General features: G+C 41.1%; 1 protein-coding gene across 8 annotated transcripts in view; it reads right to left on the bottom strand.

Annotated features, from left to right (window-relative positions):
* Positions 1-17,107, bottom strand: part of BCL2L13 (BCL2 like 13) — a 45,492-nt gene extending 28,385 nt beyond the window's left edge. Inside the window, exons 1-5 of one of the 8 annotated variants that reach the window (XM_074871720.1) lie at positions 16,908-17,101; positions 13,715-13,784; positions 11,087-11,276; positions 1,799-1,909; positions 679-835 (exon numbers count right to left, since the gene is read on the bottom strand). In XM_074871720.1, coding sequence (XP_074727821.1) covers positions 679-835; positions 1,799-1,909; positions 11,087-11,207 — 389 coding nt within the window. In that variant the 5' untranslated portion in view covers positions 11,208-11,276; positions 13,715-13,784; positions 16,908-17,101. Of the gene's footprint in view, positions 1-678; positions 836-1,798; positions 1,910-3,680; positions 3,744-11,086; positions 11,277-13,540; positions 13,566-13,714; positions 13,785-16,907 lie in introns of those variants that run through there. The other 7 variants (XR_012629307.1, XM_074871724.1, XM_074871725.1 and 4 more) reach the window with 7 other exon arrangements.
* Between the last annotated feature and the right edge of the window lie 1,287 nt (positions 17,108-18,394).

Here is an 18,394-nt window from a genome sequence, read left to right as displayed (position 1 = left end):
ATCACTCAGAACAGCCAGAAGTAGTTAATGTGGATCTGTTAAGATCAGGCTGGTAATTTATAATAAAAAACCAAGCAACCACAACCATTTTACCTTTTTGCAAAATACATTAATCAAGATACTAGCATGCTAAGTACAATGTGCGATTTAAACAATAAGCTTAAACTGGCATGACAGCTCTTAAGGCACCACGGTGAGCCCAGGGGCCCACATTTGGCTCAGATGTGTACCTGAATGGTGGTCATAAAGCATCTAACTACCACCCTTTCAGAGAAACTCTCCCACTCATCTTGAGCCAAACTACAATCAAACCTTCAGCTCCACTCTTAACTATAAGATAAAGAAGTTAATCTGGCTACCGTCCATCATTCATGACACTGGCAGTGGAAATCGGCAGCTGCCAGCTGCTAGTTTCACCATCAACTCAAACTACTTGAATTAGCCTCAAAAGTTCAACTATAAAAGCTGAGAAAAATTTTAGAACTTACATTACTGCAAAGAGCAAACACCACAAAGGACTATCCACACATTACAACACAAAATAAAAAAACAGCCAGACAAAGAACACTAAAAAATAAAAAAATGCTATACAAAACATAGTCCCATCTTTAGCATTTCAGCAGCACTCAAAATGCAAAAGGAAACCCCTTCCCTTTGAAAAAGCAAATGTAAACTCACTTGCTAAGCAAGCTCTGCAGCGCTTTGTGCAGATGTTCTTTCAATTCCTGGGACACTTTCTCCCCCAAATGAGCCAGGCAGTCTTCTATTGAGCTCTCTGGATTGGCAGGACTGAACACTGGGGAAGTGTGGCAGTCAAATCCTGTAGTGGTAAATGCTGAGAGAAAAAATTATACAAAATTTTAAAAAATAGATTCATATAAGAACATCAACAGTCTCAGATTTCTTATCCCACCAGTTAACACAGTTTACATGAGAGACGAGGAAATCACAACTCTATACTCAAAGCATGCTATGAACAAATTGCAGTAAAACAAGTATGGTCCAAATATATTCTGGAATTGGTACTTACAGGCCATAGATGAGCTACATTTCCCCTCCAGCTCTTATTTCACAACTGCATCCTAATCAGCAAGTTAGCTGAACGTGCAACTATTCTCAATTTTAAGCTGATGCCAACCCTGATGGAGCAGCAAAGAGAGCCTCTTTTCCATGATAAAATTTGCCCACGCATGGATGTATGTGCAGCAGTACTAGAGTATCATTTTTTAAAATAGTGTTTTGTGTATGTAACCTTTTCCTTCTCAGTTTGAAACTTCTAAGAAAGGTTTATATGGATGAACGTAAACAGATCTAGAGCCTTTCTACTTCAGATTTCCAATTTGTACCACACATGCAAAGCAAAGATTGTTTCCAAATCAACCCTTGCTGGGAGTCCTATAAAGCCACAACTACAGGTCAAAGCATGTCACAAAAAATAAACCTGGTGGAAGTGAGAAATCTGATGGTTTAAGTCCACACTCCTCTGAGTGTTAGCTGCTGAGGAATGATTTCATTTCTGTAGTCAACTGGAGCAGCTTAAGGGCTGCTTACATTTCACTATTTATAGTAGCCTATTAAATGTTATTCAGTTGTTTGCTTTGGCTAGACTCCACAACTCCAAACGGTAACATTTAACTACTTTACTTCAGGTGACAATGTGTAGAAATCTTGTGGGGGGAGGAGGGTAAAGAAATTCAATGTATCCAAAAATCTCTTTAACTAAGAGTACCTGTTACAAATTCACCACCATTATAGTGCATAGAGATTATCTATTGAAATGGGAAAATCTGAAGAGCACCTTCCAAAATTTCTTCATCAAGACGTTTTAGCTCCTCCTCGATTTCTATTTTAATCTTCTCCAAAGTCTCTTTCTCCAAAGCATGTTGTGCCATAAGCTGTTGTTGAGTCCCTAAAAGAAACCAGAGAAGTTATTCAAATGTAGTATTTCAAATAAGGTAGATAATGGAACATGATACTGAAATATTAACTATAAAGGAATTCAAGGTGAAAGTTCTATTTCAGACAGCAACATAGAAAGTATGATCCCTTAATGGCAGTTATTACAAAAATTTTATTATGTGAACCCAGAAACACATAAACTTCCAGGTTTATTGAAGATAGAACAGGTGCTTTAAATAAGAATATATTAAAAAATATAGGAGTGTAAAGCCACAAACAGAATATGTAACAGCTTTAAAAACAAACAGCTTAAATTTAAGACCAAAATCAAACCAAGGCACATAAACAAGCAGTCATTAAAACTAATACACTCATTATCAAACTACATCAAAACAAAGCAGATATAGGCTTGATTTTTAGTAGCAAAATATAAAATTGATACTGATGCCTGCAAAATCTACAAAAAATACTCAGAGCAACTGTGTAATGACATCAGTGAAGAGTCCCAAGATCTATTAACTGTGCAACATTTCACTGTTCATTAGGAGTCTACAGGCCACAATGAAATAGTTTAAGACTGGGTTCACAAGTAACAATAGTCAGTTGTCACACACAATTGTCAGTCAATTGTCAATTCTCATATCCTAACCAAGTAATTTAGGAATTTGAAATGGCTGCATATCCCCAAAAGTACACATGACATGGGATCACAAACACATATCACGTGTGCGGACTCTAGATATTTGATAACAAGAAGTTGTTTCAGCCATACATTCAGGATTACATAGACTCTCAATCATCTTCATTTTTATGCTGTAGCAAAACAGACAAAAAACTGTTTCCAAACAAGCCAAGGTATTTAATACATTTGAATCTCTAAGGAACTTGCCTGCTGAATGTCAACCTTTCCAACACAAGGTCATATGGCAAGGTAACTACGCAAGTAACTGTTTTATGGGATGGGTACCAATGGAGAGACTAGATGTCTGGGACAGAGTTCCAGCTCAAAACTCTCACTATTCAGCTGCTTTTTCTTTGGGTTTGCTCATCTTCATTTCTTTCATCAGCTTTCAAGCATGTCTCCAAATCCCACTCTTAAAGCACACTACAAAAACTGTTCAATTAACTGCTGTCTTATTTTTACCAAACAGCACGGAATCAACAGCCTACCACTGAAATTTTTTTTCCTTTCTTTCAGTTTCTTAAAATGTCCTACTTAGAGACAATATTGGTATGTTATATCCACATGAATATAAAAGTGAATTTTCCATCAACCTACTCCTGAAATAAATAAGTAAACAAGTAAAACTGACCACAAAGCTTCTCTTTGATAAGTACCCCCCTCCTTCCAGCCATTTCCTTCCCTACATTTTGGGTCAATTATCAGTCCTCATCAGCCCTGCACTCTGCTACTTTCAACAGTATCAGTGACTGGGTTACCCAAAACACATTTTCTTAGCTCTCTTACTTCTGAATATTCCTTAGAATTCTTTTTTGGGACTTCATGATCTCTTGTGCCCGTGATTTAAACACCACCTCCTGGCTGACCTTCTGATAACATTGCCCATCTCCAGTTTCTCACTCATGCACCCAAATACTGACAAATCTCCAACCTATCTCACACTTTCTGCACCTACACCACCACCTGTCTACAGCTCTGCCTGGGCATCTAGACATCCTTCCACTCTACAGACGTTCCTCACTCAGTTCAAGAAAATAAAAAGGGAAAGGATTTATATCTGTAATGTTGGTATCATCTAACTTCATTTCTTCCTCATCACATTTCACATCCAAATCTTCAGGTAAGTCCTGCAACACCCAGTGTAGCTTTCTGGCATGTCTTTTTTCATTCCTGTTTTGAAGATATTAAATCATAATTTGGTGGTCTTATGAACAGCTGCCTATTTTCTTTGGTTCATCTCTATTTACATCTCCTTGAACTCACTTTAAGTGTTGTATCACCTTCCCCTTTCCTCCATAATGGACACATATCATCACTAGTTTTCATATCAGAGTGTGTGAAAATATAGAAGCAATGATACTAGTTAACGCACCCAGATGTGGAGTAAAGTACACTGTGCATTTTCTGTATTTAAAAAAATACTAGACAATAAGCTTGCAAGGTCTCCTATATTTGCAAAATAAATTAAAAATCCACAGAACCAACCCACTGAATGTGTGCTAATGCTTAAAAACTTTGTGTTCAACAGATATCTGAGAGACAAAATCTTTCTAAACCAATGTAAAAGTCAGTATAAAATGTTTACATTTATTTATGTGAACAGCTTAAAGAAACCACAGATAGTCAGTTTAATTTCATTCTACTTAATCACACAGAACATCATCACTACGTTCATAATAACTTTATTTAGCTTCTTAAAACCCTTCTCAAACAGTCTCTCTTTGCCATTCTGATCAATAAATTCCAGGCAGGAGCAAACTGTTCCTCCTTTTGGTTAATGAACAGACACTCACTAATCCCTTGTCAGTTCCTTTAAGGTCGCCTCTTTGAATGACCTAACCACTACTTCACAGTCAGGCACAACAAGTATATGCAAGTACAAACTCTTATTTTAACCTGTGCTTCACCCTGTATATGGAAGGGATAAGGGTATTCAGAAGAGCACCCGTTCTCACGGGACTAATGTGATGATGATCACACATGACAAGCTGTCATACTTGATAATAAGTCACCCGGAAAATGGAAGGAAGAGAAATTCCATTGCTGCCAGCGTACAAAAGAGCTGTTTAGATAATCAGTGCTGCAGTCAATGGTTTCCATCTCGTAACACCCACAACTTTGCAGCAGCTGCTGATTCCAACAGCACCTGACTATTCAGTTGTGCCAAAACATCAAAAATCTACCCCTCCCGGACCAGTGACTTTGCACTGTTTATTCCCCTAATTATCAATGGACTTCAGCTTTCTGCATCTCCTGTATGTTGACCCCTACCAACAAAAATTGCACCCAGTGTTGGAGAACAGTGTATTTCAACAGCAAAGGTCCCAAGGGAGCAGTATCTTTTTCTCCTTTACACAACTTCCAAGTCAGTTTGCAAATGGGTAAAATAAAACAGTAAAAATAGCTTCTAGTAGATGAAAACACATTTTCATTGTTTAATAATGCAAATGGTCACACCAGAAATGGTACCTCTAAGATCCATAAACATTGAATGCTTTCCTATGCTGAAAAAATGGGTTTGCCTATTACGAGATTTTGGTTAACTGACGCTGGAAGGCCTCTTCCCAACCCAAAGACAAAACAACCCTCTGTTACACAGTCTTACATGGAGAAGTTAGTGCATTCTGCCTTCTATTTATGAAAAAAACGTTCCCTTTTGCACAAATATGTTCTTGTTAAGATTTTGTTTTTCAGGTATTTGGAGGTAATCTGCAAAGCAGGGGAAAGTGTATTCTAAAAGTCCATGGAGTGCAGCGTCACTGACATCAGACAGTGTTATGACTACTAAATAAATGTAATGCTTCGGTAAAACTCCACCAATAAGGCCATTCCAGAAGTTTAGTAACACTACAAGACTAACTCGTTCCCCAGGTTTGATCCCAGGAGGAGGAGGGACGGGAAGTCATTCATCTGCACTAGAGAGCCTGCACGTCTGACTACGGCTAGTAAGAGACAACAGCAACTATAAGGAGAGACTGCAAAGGTGTTATGCCTTTTTAGTTCAAGTGGATGCAGCGGAATGAAAAGAAAGCCATTGATGTCACAGATTGCTCCTGATTTTTTTTCTTTCATGCTTGTAACTTTAATTCACCAATACCTCTGTTTTCATGTTCTCCTAGGTCTCTATAATTAACTTCTGTATAGTCAACATTGACTTAAAAATTTACTTTCAGCAGGATTCTAGTATTTCTTTAACATCTCAGACATTTTAAAACTGTGAGAATAGGCAAGCACCTAAAATTTCTGTAAGCACCGAGAAGTGACAAGAATATACAAAATCTCTTTACAAACATATTCATGTTTCCTTTAATGAAAAGTATATCTATTACCCCAGCAAACTCCAGAACACAGACTGCCATACATAGGTGTAGCCCTTGATTTGAGAAATGCTTAAAAGAAGCTCTTTATAAACTCTAAGAAGGCTCAGCTTAAAAGAAACTAAAAAAGTCCAAAATACTAAAAAGAACTAAAAAGAGACAAGACATTCCCAACTAGCAGACAGGGGTTTTTTGTGGGCAGAGAGGAGGCTTAATTAAGTGGGAACTCACATTCTGGAGGGACCACCTCTTACTTCTCCAAGTCACACCCCAAAAACTCCCTTTCCTGGCCTCAGTTCAGGAAATAGCTCCCTTATTACCACAAACTGGATTAGTCCAACCTACAACATGTACCTTTTCAGCCTGTGACTTTTCAGCCAAAGCAGGTATGTTTTGCTCTCCGAGGAAAATTTCTAAGGGAATGAGTTATCCATCTAATCTAAAAATACTTCAAGAACTCCTTCATTGCCGACAGACCAACAGTAGGTACTATGAAGGGTAAGTGAAGATCAGGGATGAAGTACAAAGAAAACCAAGATATTCTGCAACAGCCAGTCCACCGTGTCACCTGATGACAGAAAATCTTGCAATGACAGGTACCCTACCCATGACGGTCAAAACCATATAAATGAGGTACTACTGTTAGGTTTGTCATGGCCACTAAGGAGTATGGAGCTCACCCACACGCATGATACCTGACCATCTCCGACTATCTGTACACGTATTTCCTGAGATGTAACAGAGTTCACTTCTAACTGAAGCAAGTGAACAAATAAATGTAAAACCCATTTCTTCCAGTAACCCAGCTCAACACTGCTCGGCTGGAAGAAATGTGTGTGGGAAACCACTAAAATGCCTTGATCATTGACTATATACAGCACTTCATATAGTAATTCCGAAACAGATAATAAATGGTCAAAAGAACATAGTGCACAATAAGTGGAATAAAGTACTGTGGACAGCATGCACCTCAGGGAAACTGTAAAACAGTCAAACCTTGTTCACCTCTGGAGTAATCTATGCCACCGTGCAGTAGTGGCACTGATTATAAATCTTCCAGATGCTATGTGAGCTAAGGGATTATTTAAGATTTCTCATTTTGTCAAGGAAAACACAGAAAAACTACTTGCCTTCAGAATCTTCATTATAGCCACAGGCTCATGGAATGGGGTCAAATGATGGGGAATGATTTTAAATTAAAAAACAAAAATGCACTATAAGTTACTCATTGATGAAGCACAAAGAAGCATTTATAATACAAATATATCAAATCACAAAAACAAAGTACTTTGACTCACTTAAAAAAAGTAAGTAGTACTAATAACTCCAACATACTGGAAGCTTCTATAATGAGCATGAACTTCAAGGGGGAACTTCAGGGGGGAAAAATGTAGAAATGTTTTCCAGTACTTGGTATTTATTTTCTGTGTATGAACCAGTAGTTACAGATACTACAAGAGTTCTGAAAAAATACTAAAGCATCTCTCCACAATCTAATGAACAGATAACTGAGAGTTTCCACACATTTTAAATAATTGTACTCGTCTGTTGCCTCAAACAACATAACTTACACAGATGATTATCTTATCATGTGTGTTTTATCAGATGTATCCGAGCAATTTGTATTATTCACCTACCTGAAAACCCACCAAAATGTAACAGAATTTACTGCTAATGGACTTTGCTTTAAATAAACTGAAGTGAGTGCTATGCAGAATCACTGTCCTGCCAAAATTGTAATAGGAATAATCTCTCAAACTATTGCCCAGTTAAACTGGTGGATTTTCTTCTGGAGACACTCAGATCCACTACAGAATACTACACTGAAATCAACTACGGAATACTATAGAGCTGTAATGATAAAAGACTGGTTTGTCCAATAAAACTCTTCTTCAAGAGCCTGGAATACTGCATATGGTTCTCTCTTCAGTCCCTGCACTGAAGAGAAGCTATCTAAATAAAAAATTCAATGCAGTATTCAGATGTTGACTTAGATTGTCCTTCTTTGCTTGAAGCCAGAAGTGGTTTTAGCTCTTATAACTGAAGCCATCTTTCTTGCAATGAAATCAAGACCAACCAAAAGGATCCAAAAGGAAATATAGTGAGGTAAGTCTCTATGTAATTTGTCTGAATTTTCTCTTCACTAAATAAAATCCCTCTGAAAACCATTGGTCTCATAAAGCATATTATGTCTGCAAAAAAAGAGAAGTTTTAACTTGGAATCTAACAAATACTTTAAAGACTTGCTCTTATCTGAGTTTTCAGAACAAAACCACATCTATCAGAAGAACTGCTTTCTAGTATGAAATACAGGAAAGCAGAGTTTTGTGGGATATGATCGTATGAGGAAAGGGAGGGGAATGGACAAAAGCACTGAATTTCTCCTACCAGTTCTAGCAGAGATAAAACAGTACCACTCCTGTTGGGAAAGATCACTTTTCTGGTTGTTTTTTTGACCATCAGATACATTCTCTAGTTTAACTGGAGTGCTGAAACTTCACTGAAATCTGGGAGACTCTCTAGAAGGAGACTCAAGGGAGGTACAGAAATACTAACTACACCTCCAGTGTGCCGTATTTCCCCACGTTCTGAATACATGCAATAGAGAGAAGATCCTCCAGCCGGTGATACCAGGTGGCTGTAATTAGGATCCTGCTCTGAACCGCCCTCTAGAGGAGTCCATCACTCTCCGATACTGAAGGAGAAGAAAGAGGTTAACATTACCAGTTAAACTAGCCTTTCTGAATACTCTCCTTATATTGTAATATGATACAGAAATCAGACAAAGAGTAAGGGCTTATTTGGATCTAAGAAAAATATATGAAGAGAAAGTATCATATACCATAGTCAATACTTCATATGAATGAAAAACATAAAATGGAGAAGTGTTCTACAACTAAAACAGAAACAGGCAATAGCCAAAATCATTGCTTCAGATGTTTCCCATGAAAGGTCTGTCAGCACAATAACCAAATTAAAGCAAAATAAGTTTAAGTGACAGGTACTCTGTATCAGAATCCTCTCAATTCATAAATCAACAGTGTTCAGCCATAGATAGACTACTGACCAGTGTTTTAAAGTACTGCAAAAAACATCAATGAAAGGAACTTGGGATCAGTCGAGACATCGCACCAATGGCTGGTGACAGTGCTCGAAAAACACACTAAGCACAATGTAATATCATGCTGTTATTATCCCTCATATGTCTTCGTTACCAGAAGTTTCCTCCTTGTGATGGGATTCTACACAACAACTATTCATTTTCATTTACTGGCTTTCACATCTCTCTTGTTCTAACAGGTTTCTCAGACCATGCTTGTTACTGCAATACCAAGCTACCGTCCAGCAGTGCATTAGGCAGTGCAGGAAATATCCATTATGGGCTGCTGCTTCTCTCGCTGTCTCCCTAGGGGAGAACATAGAGCATATAGAGCAGAGTGCTTTGGTACAGCTCTCCACAAGTAGGCATCAGCCACATGCCAGACAACAAGGAGATACAGACTGTATATATAAACTACTTATTATTCAAACAAGATGCATACAGTACTTCAAAATAAACACACGGCTGTTACCACACATATCCTGGCAGTGCAGCTGAAACAACTGTTCAATTACAAGCAACAAGGAGGAGAAAGGATTTTTTAAAAGTAACTGTCAGACAAATGAAAGCTGTTGGAAGCATGGAAACCTGAAAAGCACCAGGAAAAGTGAGTTAGGAAAGAATGAAACAAGTCCTGAAGCAGAAGGACAGTGTTTACACTCAGTTCAATAACAGCCTGAAGTCCATCCAAGGCATTACAAAACAGAGTGAGAAACAACATGGCAGATTAAAAGAAAGGGAAAATTATTTTATCCAGAGGCTTTGATCAGAAAGCAGCAAAAACACTGAAAGAGAGATCTAATTACAGTGAAAGATAACCAGGAGAGGAGAAGTTGCAGTCACTGTCTGTTTTTTGGGGGGAGTGAGTGTGGGCAAAATGTAGGAGAATTTCCTGTATAGAACAAAGGTTTAGAGCAACAAGGATGAAAGAGCAGATTTGGAAAGTATCAATGCTTTAGAGTATTTTAATAGCAAATCCAACTACAGCCTGCTGTCACACAAGCTAACATATATAAATAATAACATCTGAAAAGTAGACTCAACAGTTATCCTTACTCAAGAGCTTAAAAGTCCTCTTGACTACAAAATTCTTATTAAAGCATTTGTAGCTGCCTCTATCAAGTTTTAATATTGCTCTTTAATTCAAATATTTCTTTAATTCAAATACCTTATTTCAGTAATAAGAATCAGTTAAAAGGTTTCCCCTCAATCTGCAAATATTTCAAAGGTAACTACAGCCAAATTATTAAAAAAAGCTTTAAGACCAACAGTTTCCTTTCTGAATCTTGCATTTACAGAACAAAGCAGACTCTTCCACATTTCAGCTCTATATGTACTCACTACATTTCCAGTTATAGCCCAGTTATCCCAGGTGGGATATTCAGAATGAGGCATTATTGCTAAAATAAGCACGTTTTCCAACAAAGAGTTTTATGAAACAGCATCTTGGTGCACTAAGGTACCTCTCCTTTCATGGACCACAGACGCAGCCAAAGTGGAAGTAACAGACATACCTTAAATATACTGAGATTAATTTTATAGATTACATATAACCAGCATATGCTATAAGCTTTACTGCCAAACTGGTAAAATAAATTCTGTCATAACTTTGATGCTACCATCTCTGCACTATCACTGACTGACAACAGAAGCGTTAACATAATAGGGCAAAGCTATTTAGCACATGAGGTTGCTCAAGCCATCACTCAGAGTTTATGCCCCTAAACACCACCTCACCCCTGCTTACTTCCACTTGCCTCCAAAAAAAAGCAAGCAGGGGCTCAAATTCTCAAGATGGCTCAACAAAGATAATACATATCCATCCCTCCTAACCTCAAGACAGCTACTAAAACCACTCATTAGCTTCATAAACACCAATCGGCCCTGACATATCTCAAATTAAAACAGTAATCTAAATACAAATAGCTTTGTTTCCATCAGCAACTTTTCCCATTATTTTAAATGAATAAGAGATACTTTACACTAAACATCAGGTTAACATTCTACATCAGCACACAAAGAGCTGAAGAACTAATTGCAAATACAGCTGCATATGTAAATAGGTACAGATGAATGTGCAAATATTACCTTGAGTTGAAGGAGGAGGATGTTCCTGTGGCTTCTCTTGGGATAGAAGTCCCAGGTAGCTGAGAACTACGTACTTTGTTTCATAGTGAAATCCTACAGGCACAGCAGTAGAGGACGCCATCGGGTTGGCTTGCAATGTGGCAGTGCTGTTACAGGTCAGGTAGGGTTTTCTCTGGGTAACTGAGGAAGACTTAAGGAAAGAATAGAATGTTTAGTTTCTTTTTTTATAAGGCTGCAATAGGTCATGAACTCATACATAACAAAGAATTATGTAACAATCGTGAAGTAATATCCAGGTTTTTGCCCTGATACCCTATGCATTCTTATTTCAATAAGAACCGTGCAGAGTAAAACCAACTGCCCCCTAGTCCAGCACCCTGCCTGCCTGCTGCCAGCAGGGGCATTTTTCACTCCTGCTGGGTATACATACTCTCACATTAAAGCAGGTTGAACAGCTCCTCAGCATGTGTCTGCTTCCTAATGCCTCCCAACTCAACCACACACAAAAATACACATATATTCACGCAAAGAGGTTTTGAGGGATTCCGAAGAATTAGTTAACTAAAACTTGAGGTAAAAAGACAGGTTCTGAGGAGATGTTCTTCCCCTAAGCCTCTGATGAGTATTTTCCTGATTCTCTGCTTTCTCAGATTGACTATTATACTTAAAAGTTTTGATGCAGAAAAAGTGACCACAACTGCCTCAAATTCATTTTACTGTTCCAACAGCAATGGAAAACATATGGTCAGAGGAAATTCCACATTCATTGTAGGGATTGGAAGAACAGATGGTTGTGTGTCCTGGATTTCTCACCGAGACATTAATACTTATAAACCAGAAATCCACATCTAACAGCAACATCTGGCCAAAGAACTTCCTAGTTTTACTCTAATTGTTTTGTCACTTTCTTCAAATATCCAAATAAGAACAGGAGGAAAAACTGAGCTAGCAAGAAATTAAAAACAGTCAATAAAGGACAAGGTAAAAAAAAAAATAAATCTCAGAAAACAACACAGAAGTGGGGAAAAAGCCATACAACAGATTGAAAGGAAATTTCAGATTAACCAACACGTTTTAGCTCTTTGCATTAGGAACAGTCTGGATAACTATTCCAATGTGCTATCAACTTGATGAATCAAATACTTAGGGATTTAAGATAAACTCTTAAAATTAAGTTCTCCATCACTTCAAAGAGTCATTCCCAAAAACGCAGTAGCCCATTCTTGGCCATGAGAATGGATGTCTAAATGAAAGGTGCGCAAAAAAGTTCATGATACAGAATAGCTACTTAACAGATACTGAAAAAGCTAGACAATTTACTAGGGTGAGACTGCACTCACATTTAGAAGAAAAATTTAAACCAAGTTTAAAGCGGTTAGAATGAGAAAAATGCTATATACAAGGCACAGGAGCTGGAACATCTCGAGAGGGTTCCCAATTTCACTGCAAATGCCTTGAGACTAAGAGAGAGAACCAGGTTCCCAAAACAAAGCACAACTGGCAAATGAAGCCTCAAGATTAAAAATAATAATCATGAACAGAGCAAGCGAAAGAAAAGCATTGACCTATCTAGCTATGCAAGATGTCTGGGCTAACTTCTAACCCTCCTCCTCCCTGGAAAGGAATTCAGATTAATAGCAGTACAACTGGTTACTGAGGATAAACAGAACTATAACTGTGCTGTGGCATGGTTACTGTGTGAGTAGGTAGCTTGGCAAAGAAAAATTTATGTCAAACAAAAAGCTGCAAAAGGAAAAGAGTCGGTGTAAAATTGGCTAAGCAGTCTTTCTTTAATCTTTAGCAACTCTCATTTCTGAAACTCATTCAGTACTAAAAACGGAAGAGGACTCTCTCATGAAGACTATACCCTGGAAGCCCTGCCTCTTGCCATGCATTTCAAAATGCCTGAAATCCTGTACCAGAAAGATTCAGCTGAGTCTTTGCTATGGCTTAACCAAAGTAGTGATTTATACATGAATTCAGGAACTGGTCGAAACTTTGAGTCAATACTCATCCCTTTTCCTCTGGAGTAGTAATCCTCCATTTATGTTGCCTCTTCCATCCCAGAGAACTCCACAGGCAACGTATCATGCTTCAGAAATGTAATAAATTATAGGAGAGGATAAGCACAGCTTTTGCACAATACACAGTTACCCTTCAGCTGTTCCCATAAACTGAGACTTTCATAAAGCAAGGAGATTTGGAAAAAAATAACTGCTCAGAAGACTTTAGGATCCTTTAACAATAGATCTGCTCTTCAGACCAGATCCTCAGATGCCATCATCACATCACATGTTCACATCACCAGGTGTGAAAGATGCCATTCACCAAAAAGACAAAAGCTCCCCAGCACATTTCAGTTCTGGTTTGTTCAGTAGAGATCCAGTCCTGAAAACAACACGCTTCTCACGCCTACACAGTGAATGGGAACCCTTCCAGACAACCTGAACTGACCTGTCCTGAAAGAATCAGTCTGATGGATGGTCCAGAGACACCGAGACACCACACTGTGGATCAAAGAACAAGTCTGAACATATAACAAAGATTATTCTTCAAAATATAATTCCAAATCAATGCAGAAAATGACAGAAAAAAACAGTCGATCAAAACAAGCATAAGACTCCATACCAGCACAGTGATCCATGTGCAACAGTGAAGCCTAATTCATGAAAATTTCAGCATGCTTAGCTCAGCACCTCTGGAGGGAGGAGGGAAAAAAAAAAAAAAAAAAAAGAGAGAATCAGACCACAGCTTATTTAAATAGTGGTTAATGTTTCCCTGGGAAAAGAATGAAGTAAAAAACCTCTGGATGAAATAAAGTAACCACTTTTACATCACATATTCTGAGAGGTAGTTTTATAACTGAAATGAGAAGGGAGACTTAAGAACTTGAACAGAAGAAATATCTTCAGCTTCACACAGGAAAAAATGTCAAACTGGAAATGCACTTCAGCATCTCTGGTCTTCCTTTGACAGAAGTCCACAGCACAGCAACTGAATTACTCATTTTGAATTGTGAATGACTGGTTTTGTTTACAAAAAGAAATAGAGAAATATTGACTCAGATACTGTAAATATCTCAGAAAAGGCCATTTTTCAGGAATGAGTGGGAATAAAAAAGGACACGCAGCTTGAGAGACCAGATCAAGGAAGGAGAGATTTCCACTACAGGGGAAAAATGAAAGAGAGTCCAGAAACCGCTTAAGAGAAAGGCTTGTATGGGAGATGTAACAGAAGAGAGGAAATAAGGCATTATACAGACTACACAAGCCTCAAAGCAAGGGCAAGAGTGTTACTTCTGGTGTAACAGATCCACTGCAAGAATACTGCCTCTTAAAAAGCTAGAGATCAAAATTATTACCACTCTAGAAGAAATTTCACCTTTCTCAATTCCTGCACCCCTGGGGGAATAAAAGGCTACACCTGTTGAAACTTACTTAGCTTGCTACTCCTCTGACCCTGCTGTCACTTGTTTCATGTGAGCTGAGCTGCTCAACCAACCTGAGAACAGGAGTTCCAGTCAGACTGACATTTCCTCATGCAATCTGTCACATCCTAATCCATAGAAGAGTTATATGTTAGATAACGGGCAACTCAAGTCTACCAATGAATACAGTGAATATAATCCCCTAGCAATGAGCCTCTATGTTTTAATCCTTACCTGCAAAATCCTACCGTGCATCAAGCTGTGTTTACTGTGTCTCATTCAAAAGCCAAAATGCAACAGTTTATGATACAGTTCACCAGCTGCCACTAAGATCCACTGTGCATCTATTTGACAGTTGCAGGTCTGAAACTTGCCTTTTGCATCTAGAGCTGTAGCCTTACAAACTATTTTGCTGCATGTTTATAAACAAAACAGTAGGTGATCATTATCCCTACCAATTTCTAATGCACTGAAAACATAGGTCCAGAAACAGTAGCCAGTCACAGATTGCTTGATTTTTACAAATACCACCACCACCGTGACTGTAGTTAAGTCCCACTTGAAAATGGAGTCAATCTAGGGCTGGATGCAGGTCCCACCTACAGCCCAGGTTACCAAGCCTCACTTACCGGCTACTGACTTAATCACCCTAGACAGCCACTCCAGCAGAATACTTCCTGCTGCTGGAGATATTTCAAAGCACGTGTGGTCTCAGTCAGCAAGTGTTCACCCAAGCTCGGACAGGGAGATTTAGCAAGGCAACAAAATGGTAGCACCGGAGTTCAAATAATTTTTAGGGCAGCATGCCACTGATACATCCACAAGTATGGGTCATCCTCCTGATATCAATCTCCACAACAGGTAACCACGCTCAGTTCACTTTAATCTACAGCCTTACATTTATATGAAGCTCTTTATTCAAATGTACTGAATTTTGAGGAGTTGCAGGTCTGTAAAACCACACCCCATATCAACAAGATGGAAAATATTCAAGCACTCTGCACCCTTACCAGAAGGCTCGTGTAGAGATTTTGGATGAGACTTGCATGTGTGGACTTGTTTCACCTTGCAGCAATTTGTCTCTGAAAACACTTCACGTGACAGGTAGGACTTTCCAAAGCATCCAATCACTATCAAATTTTAAGATAAATTCTTCAGAGTACTTTTGCAACAATATATGACGGTATGACTAAGAGATTGTTTTTAATCAATTGAGAACTACTGAGTTCAAACATGTCAATTCCTACTGGAAAGGAATCAATACTGCATCCACTACCGATCCTCTAGTGGCACTTAATGGATAGAAATACTGGAAAATATGATAGTCATTTATCTGGGCAGTGGTTTTAGTTGACCTTACAGGGAAATGTAATTAAGTGTGCATTCTAGGCAAACGGTTTGTTTTTTCTTCTAGGAAGAAAAACAAAAACTGTATGAGTTATCTACTATAAAGGTCCTCAATCCTTTCCAGCTTTAAACCATCTTACCACAATATTCAATCATGACAAACGCAGCTTTCATTAACAAGCTTTCATTCACTTTCTTTTTTAATTTGCCAAGTGCTATTTGGATTTAGAAGCGAACAAGAGTACAGGCAGGTAGGGCAGAAGCCCTGCGCTCGCTCTAAGTTCCAACAGCGCCAGACAAACGCGGAGTCGGAGCAGACGAGACGCCTGCGAGAGTGCAGCGTAAGCTACTCAGTTACTACGGCGATGAATGAGATATTTATATCTGGGCAGAAACGGCAAGGAGCAAAAAGCCGGGATGAGTCAGCCGGCGGGGTCCGCGCTGGAGTCACAGCCTACGCGCTAGAGCGGCAGGTGCGGGCAGGCAGGCCGCAGCCCCTGCAGCGGAGGAGCCGCCGGCTCCCCTTGCCGCCGCCCTTCAGGAGCTGCCGAGAGGCGGGTGGGCGTGAGGGGTGGAGGGGGCACAGCCTCGTCTCCCACACCGCGGCGCCCGGCCCACAGACCGCCGGGGAAGGACGCGCCGGGGTGGGGGCACGGGGACCGCCGCCGGCCCTCGGGGCCGCCCCGGTCGCGGCTGGACGGAGAGACGCGTCCTTCATCCGCGGACACGGCGGGGGCAACGGCCGCCCAGGGGCGTGGTCGCGCCGCGCCCCGCCCCCGCAGGGAAGTTCTGCGGCCACCGACCCCGCGGCCGGATCCCCCCCCGCCCCTCACGGACAGCGCGGCGCGGGGGGGCGGGGGCGAGAGCAGGAGGAGGAGGAGGCGCGCGGCCGCCGAGCTGCCCAACGGCCGCGCCGCCCTCGTGCCCGCTCCCCCCCCCCCTCGTCCGGCGGGGCGGGGGCGCGAAGGGAAAATAAATAAATAAATGGGTAAATAAATAAATAAATAGATCAGTCAGTCTCCCGCCCGCCCCCACCCCCTTCCTCACCTGCGAGCGCCGCGGGGCGGGGGGGAGGAGGAGGAGGGGGCGGGCAGGCCGGGCGAGGAGCGGCGCTGCTCCGGGTCGGTCCGCCGGGGGTGGTGGGCGCCCGCGCGCGCGCGCGAAGCGGTACGAGCTCTGCCCTAATTTGCCGCCGCCGCCGCCGCCATGATGGAGGGGCGGGGAGGGGGCCCCGCGTCACCGCAGTTTGTGTCGCGCGTCACGGCCCGCGCCGAGGGGCAGGGCCGCCCTCCCGTCACGTGACTTCCCGAGGGGGCGGGAAGAGGCGCGGCGGCGCGGCCGCCCCTTCCGCCTCGGCAGCGGCCACGGGGCGGCGGCCCGGCCCTGCCCTGCCCTGCCCCGCCTCGCCCCGCCCCGCGCGGTCCCGGAGCTGCAGCCTGACGGCGGGCACCGGGGCGCGGGGAGGGGAGGAGGGAGGCCCCTCTCCCGAGGCGGGCGCCGGCCTGAGCGGGTTTCCCGCGCTCAGAGGCACGCCTATAAAAGAAGAACGCAGCCGGCGGGCTCGTATCAACCCTGCGCGTTTTTCTCGCAGATTTTGAGGCAGTTGTTTTCCGTGGCCCTGATACAGCTCACGTGACTGTAGGTGTTGGGTTAGCTGGGTCAGACTCCAAACAGAAACCCTTCCGTAAGGCTGGGGGGTCACAGAGCACCTGAGCTGGAGGAAGGAAAGCAAGTCTGAGTTCCGAGTTTTTTAATTGTGTTTAGAGTGTGCCTGAAATAATAGTAAAATGTCCTCAAGGCCCAAAATCAAGGCGATTCCCTGCATTGTAACATAATTGCAATATGAAAAAATGTAAGTTACTTATTTCTATAATAAGCATTTTCACATACATGGGAAGAAAAAACAGTAAAAATTAACAAAATAGGAACAAGTCAGGAAGCAGCATGGATATGACAAATACCCCATTTGACACTGCTTAGTAAAGAACAGTTCTAATTTTTTCCAGTTAATGTACCTGCAGAATGGAAATAGAAGCTTCCTGATAGCTAGAACAAACAAATGCTATTCTAGGTTATGAAGATTGCTTTAAATTTTGCCATAAACAATGGAAGCAGTAACAGAATTGCTGGAGAATCAGCACATCGTTTGAAAATGGTCCTGAACATTTCTGCATCACAAAATGACAGAAGGTGGTAATACTACTACTACTACTAATGCCTTGAATCCCCACCATGTATTCCTATGATGAAATGCTGGTGCCATAACTGTCAATCATAAGAAGTACAACCGACCTGAGGGGCCCACCACAAGGCTTCCCCTAAGCCACCTCCACCTGAGAGCCATGACCTCCAGTCTCCCTGCTGCAAGGCCCCCCTTCCCCTCTGCTCGGCCAGCTGTTTCCTGCCTCCTTCTGCTTCTCCCTTCTCTACCAGTCCAAACCTGGAAAAACTCTGAGATTTTATAAATAGCTTTATACAAATGACAGCTGAAAGCGACCTTGATGGGGAGCCCAAAGCATTGCCAAAGGAAGGTA

Source organism: Strix uralensis, chromosome 5 (assembly GCF_047716275.1).
Source record: "Strix uralensis isolate ZFMK-TIS-50842 chromosome 5, bStrUra1, whole genome shotgun sequence".
Classification (NCBI taxonomy): Eukaryota; Metazoa; Chordata; class Aves; order Strigiformes; family Strigidae; genus Strix; species Strix uralensis.
Note: the sequence above shows the minus strand (reverse complement) of the source record. Positions and strands in the feature narration are given on the sequence as shown.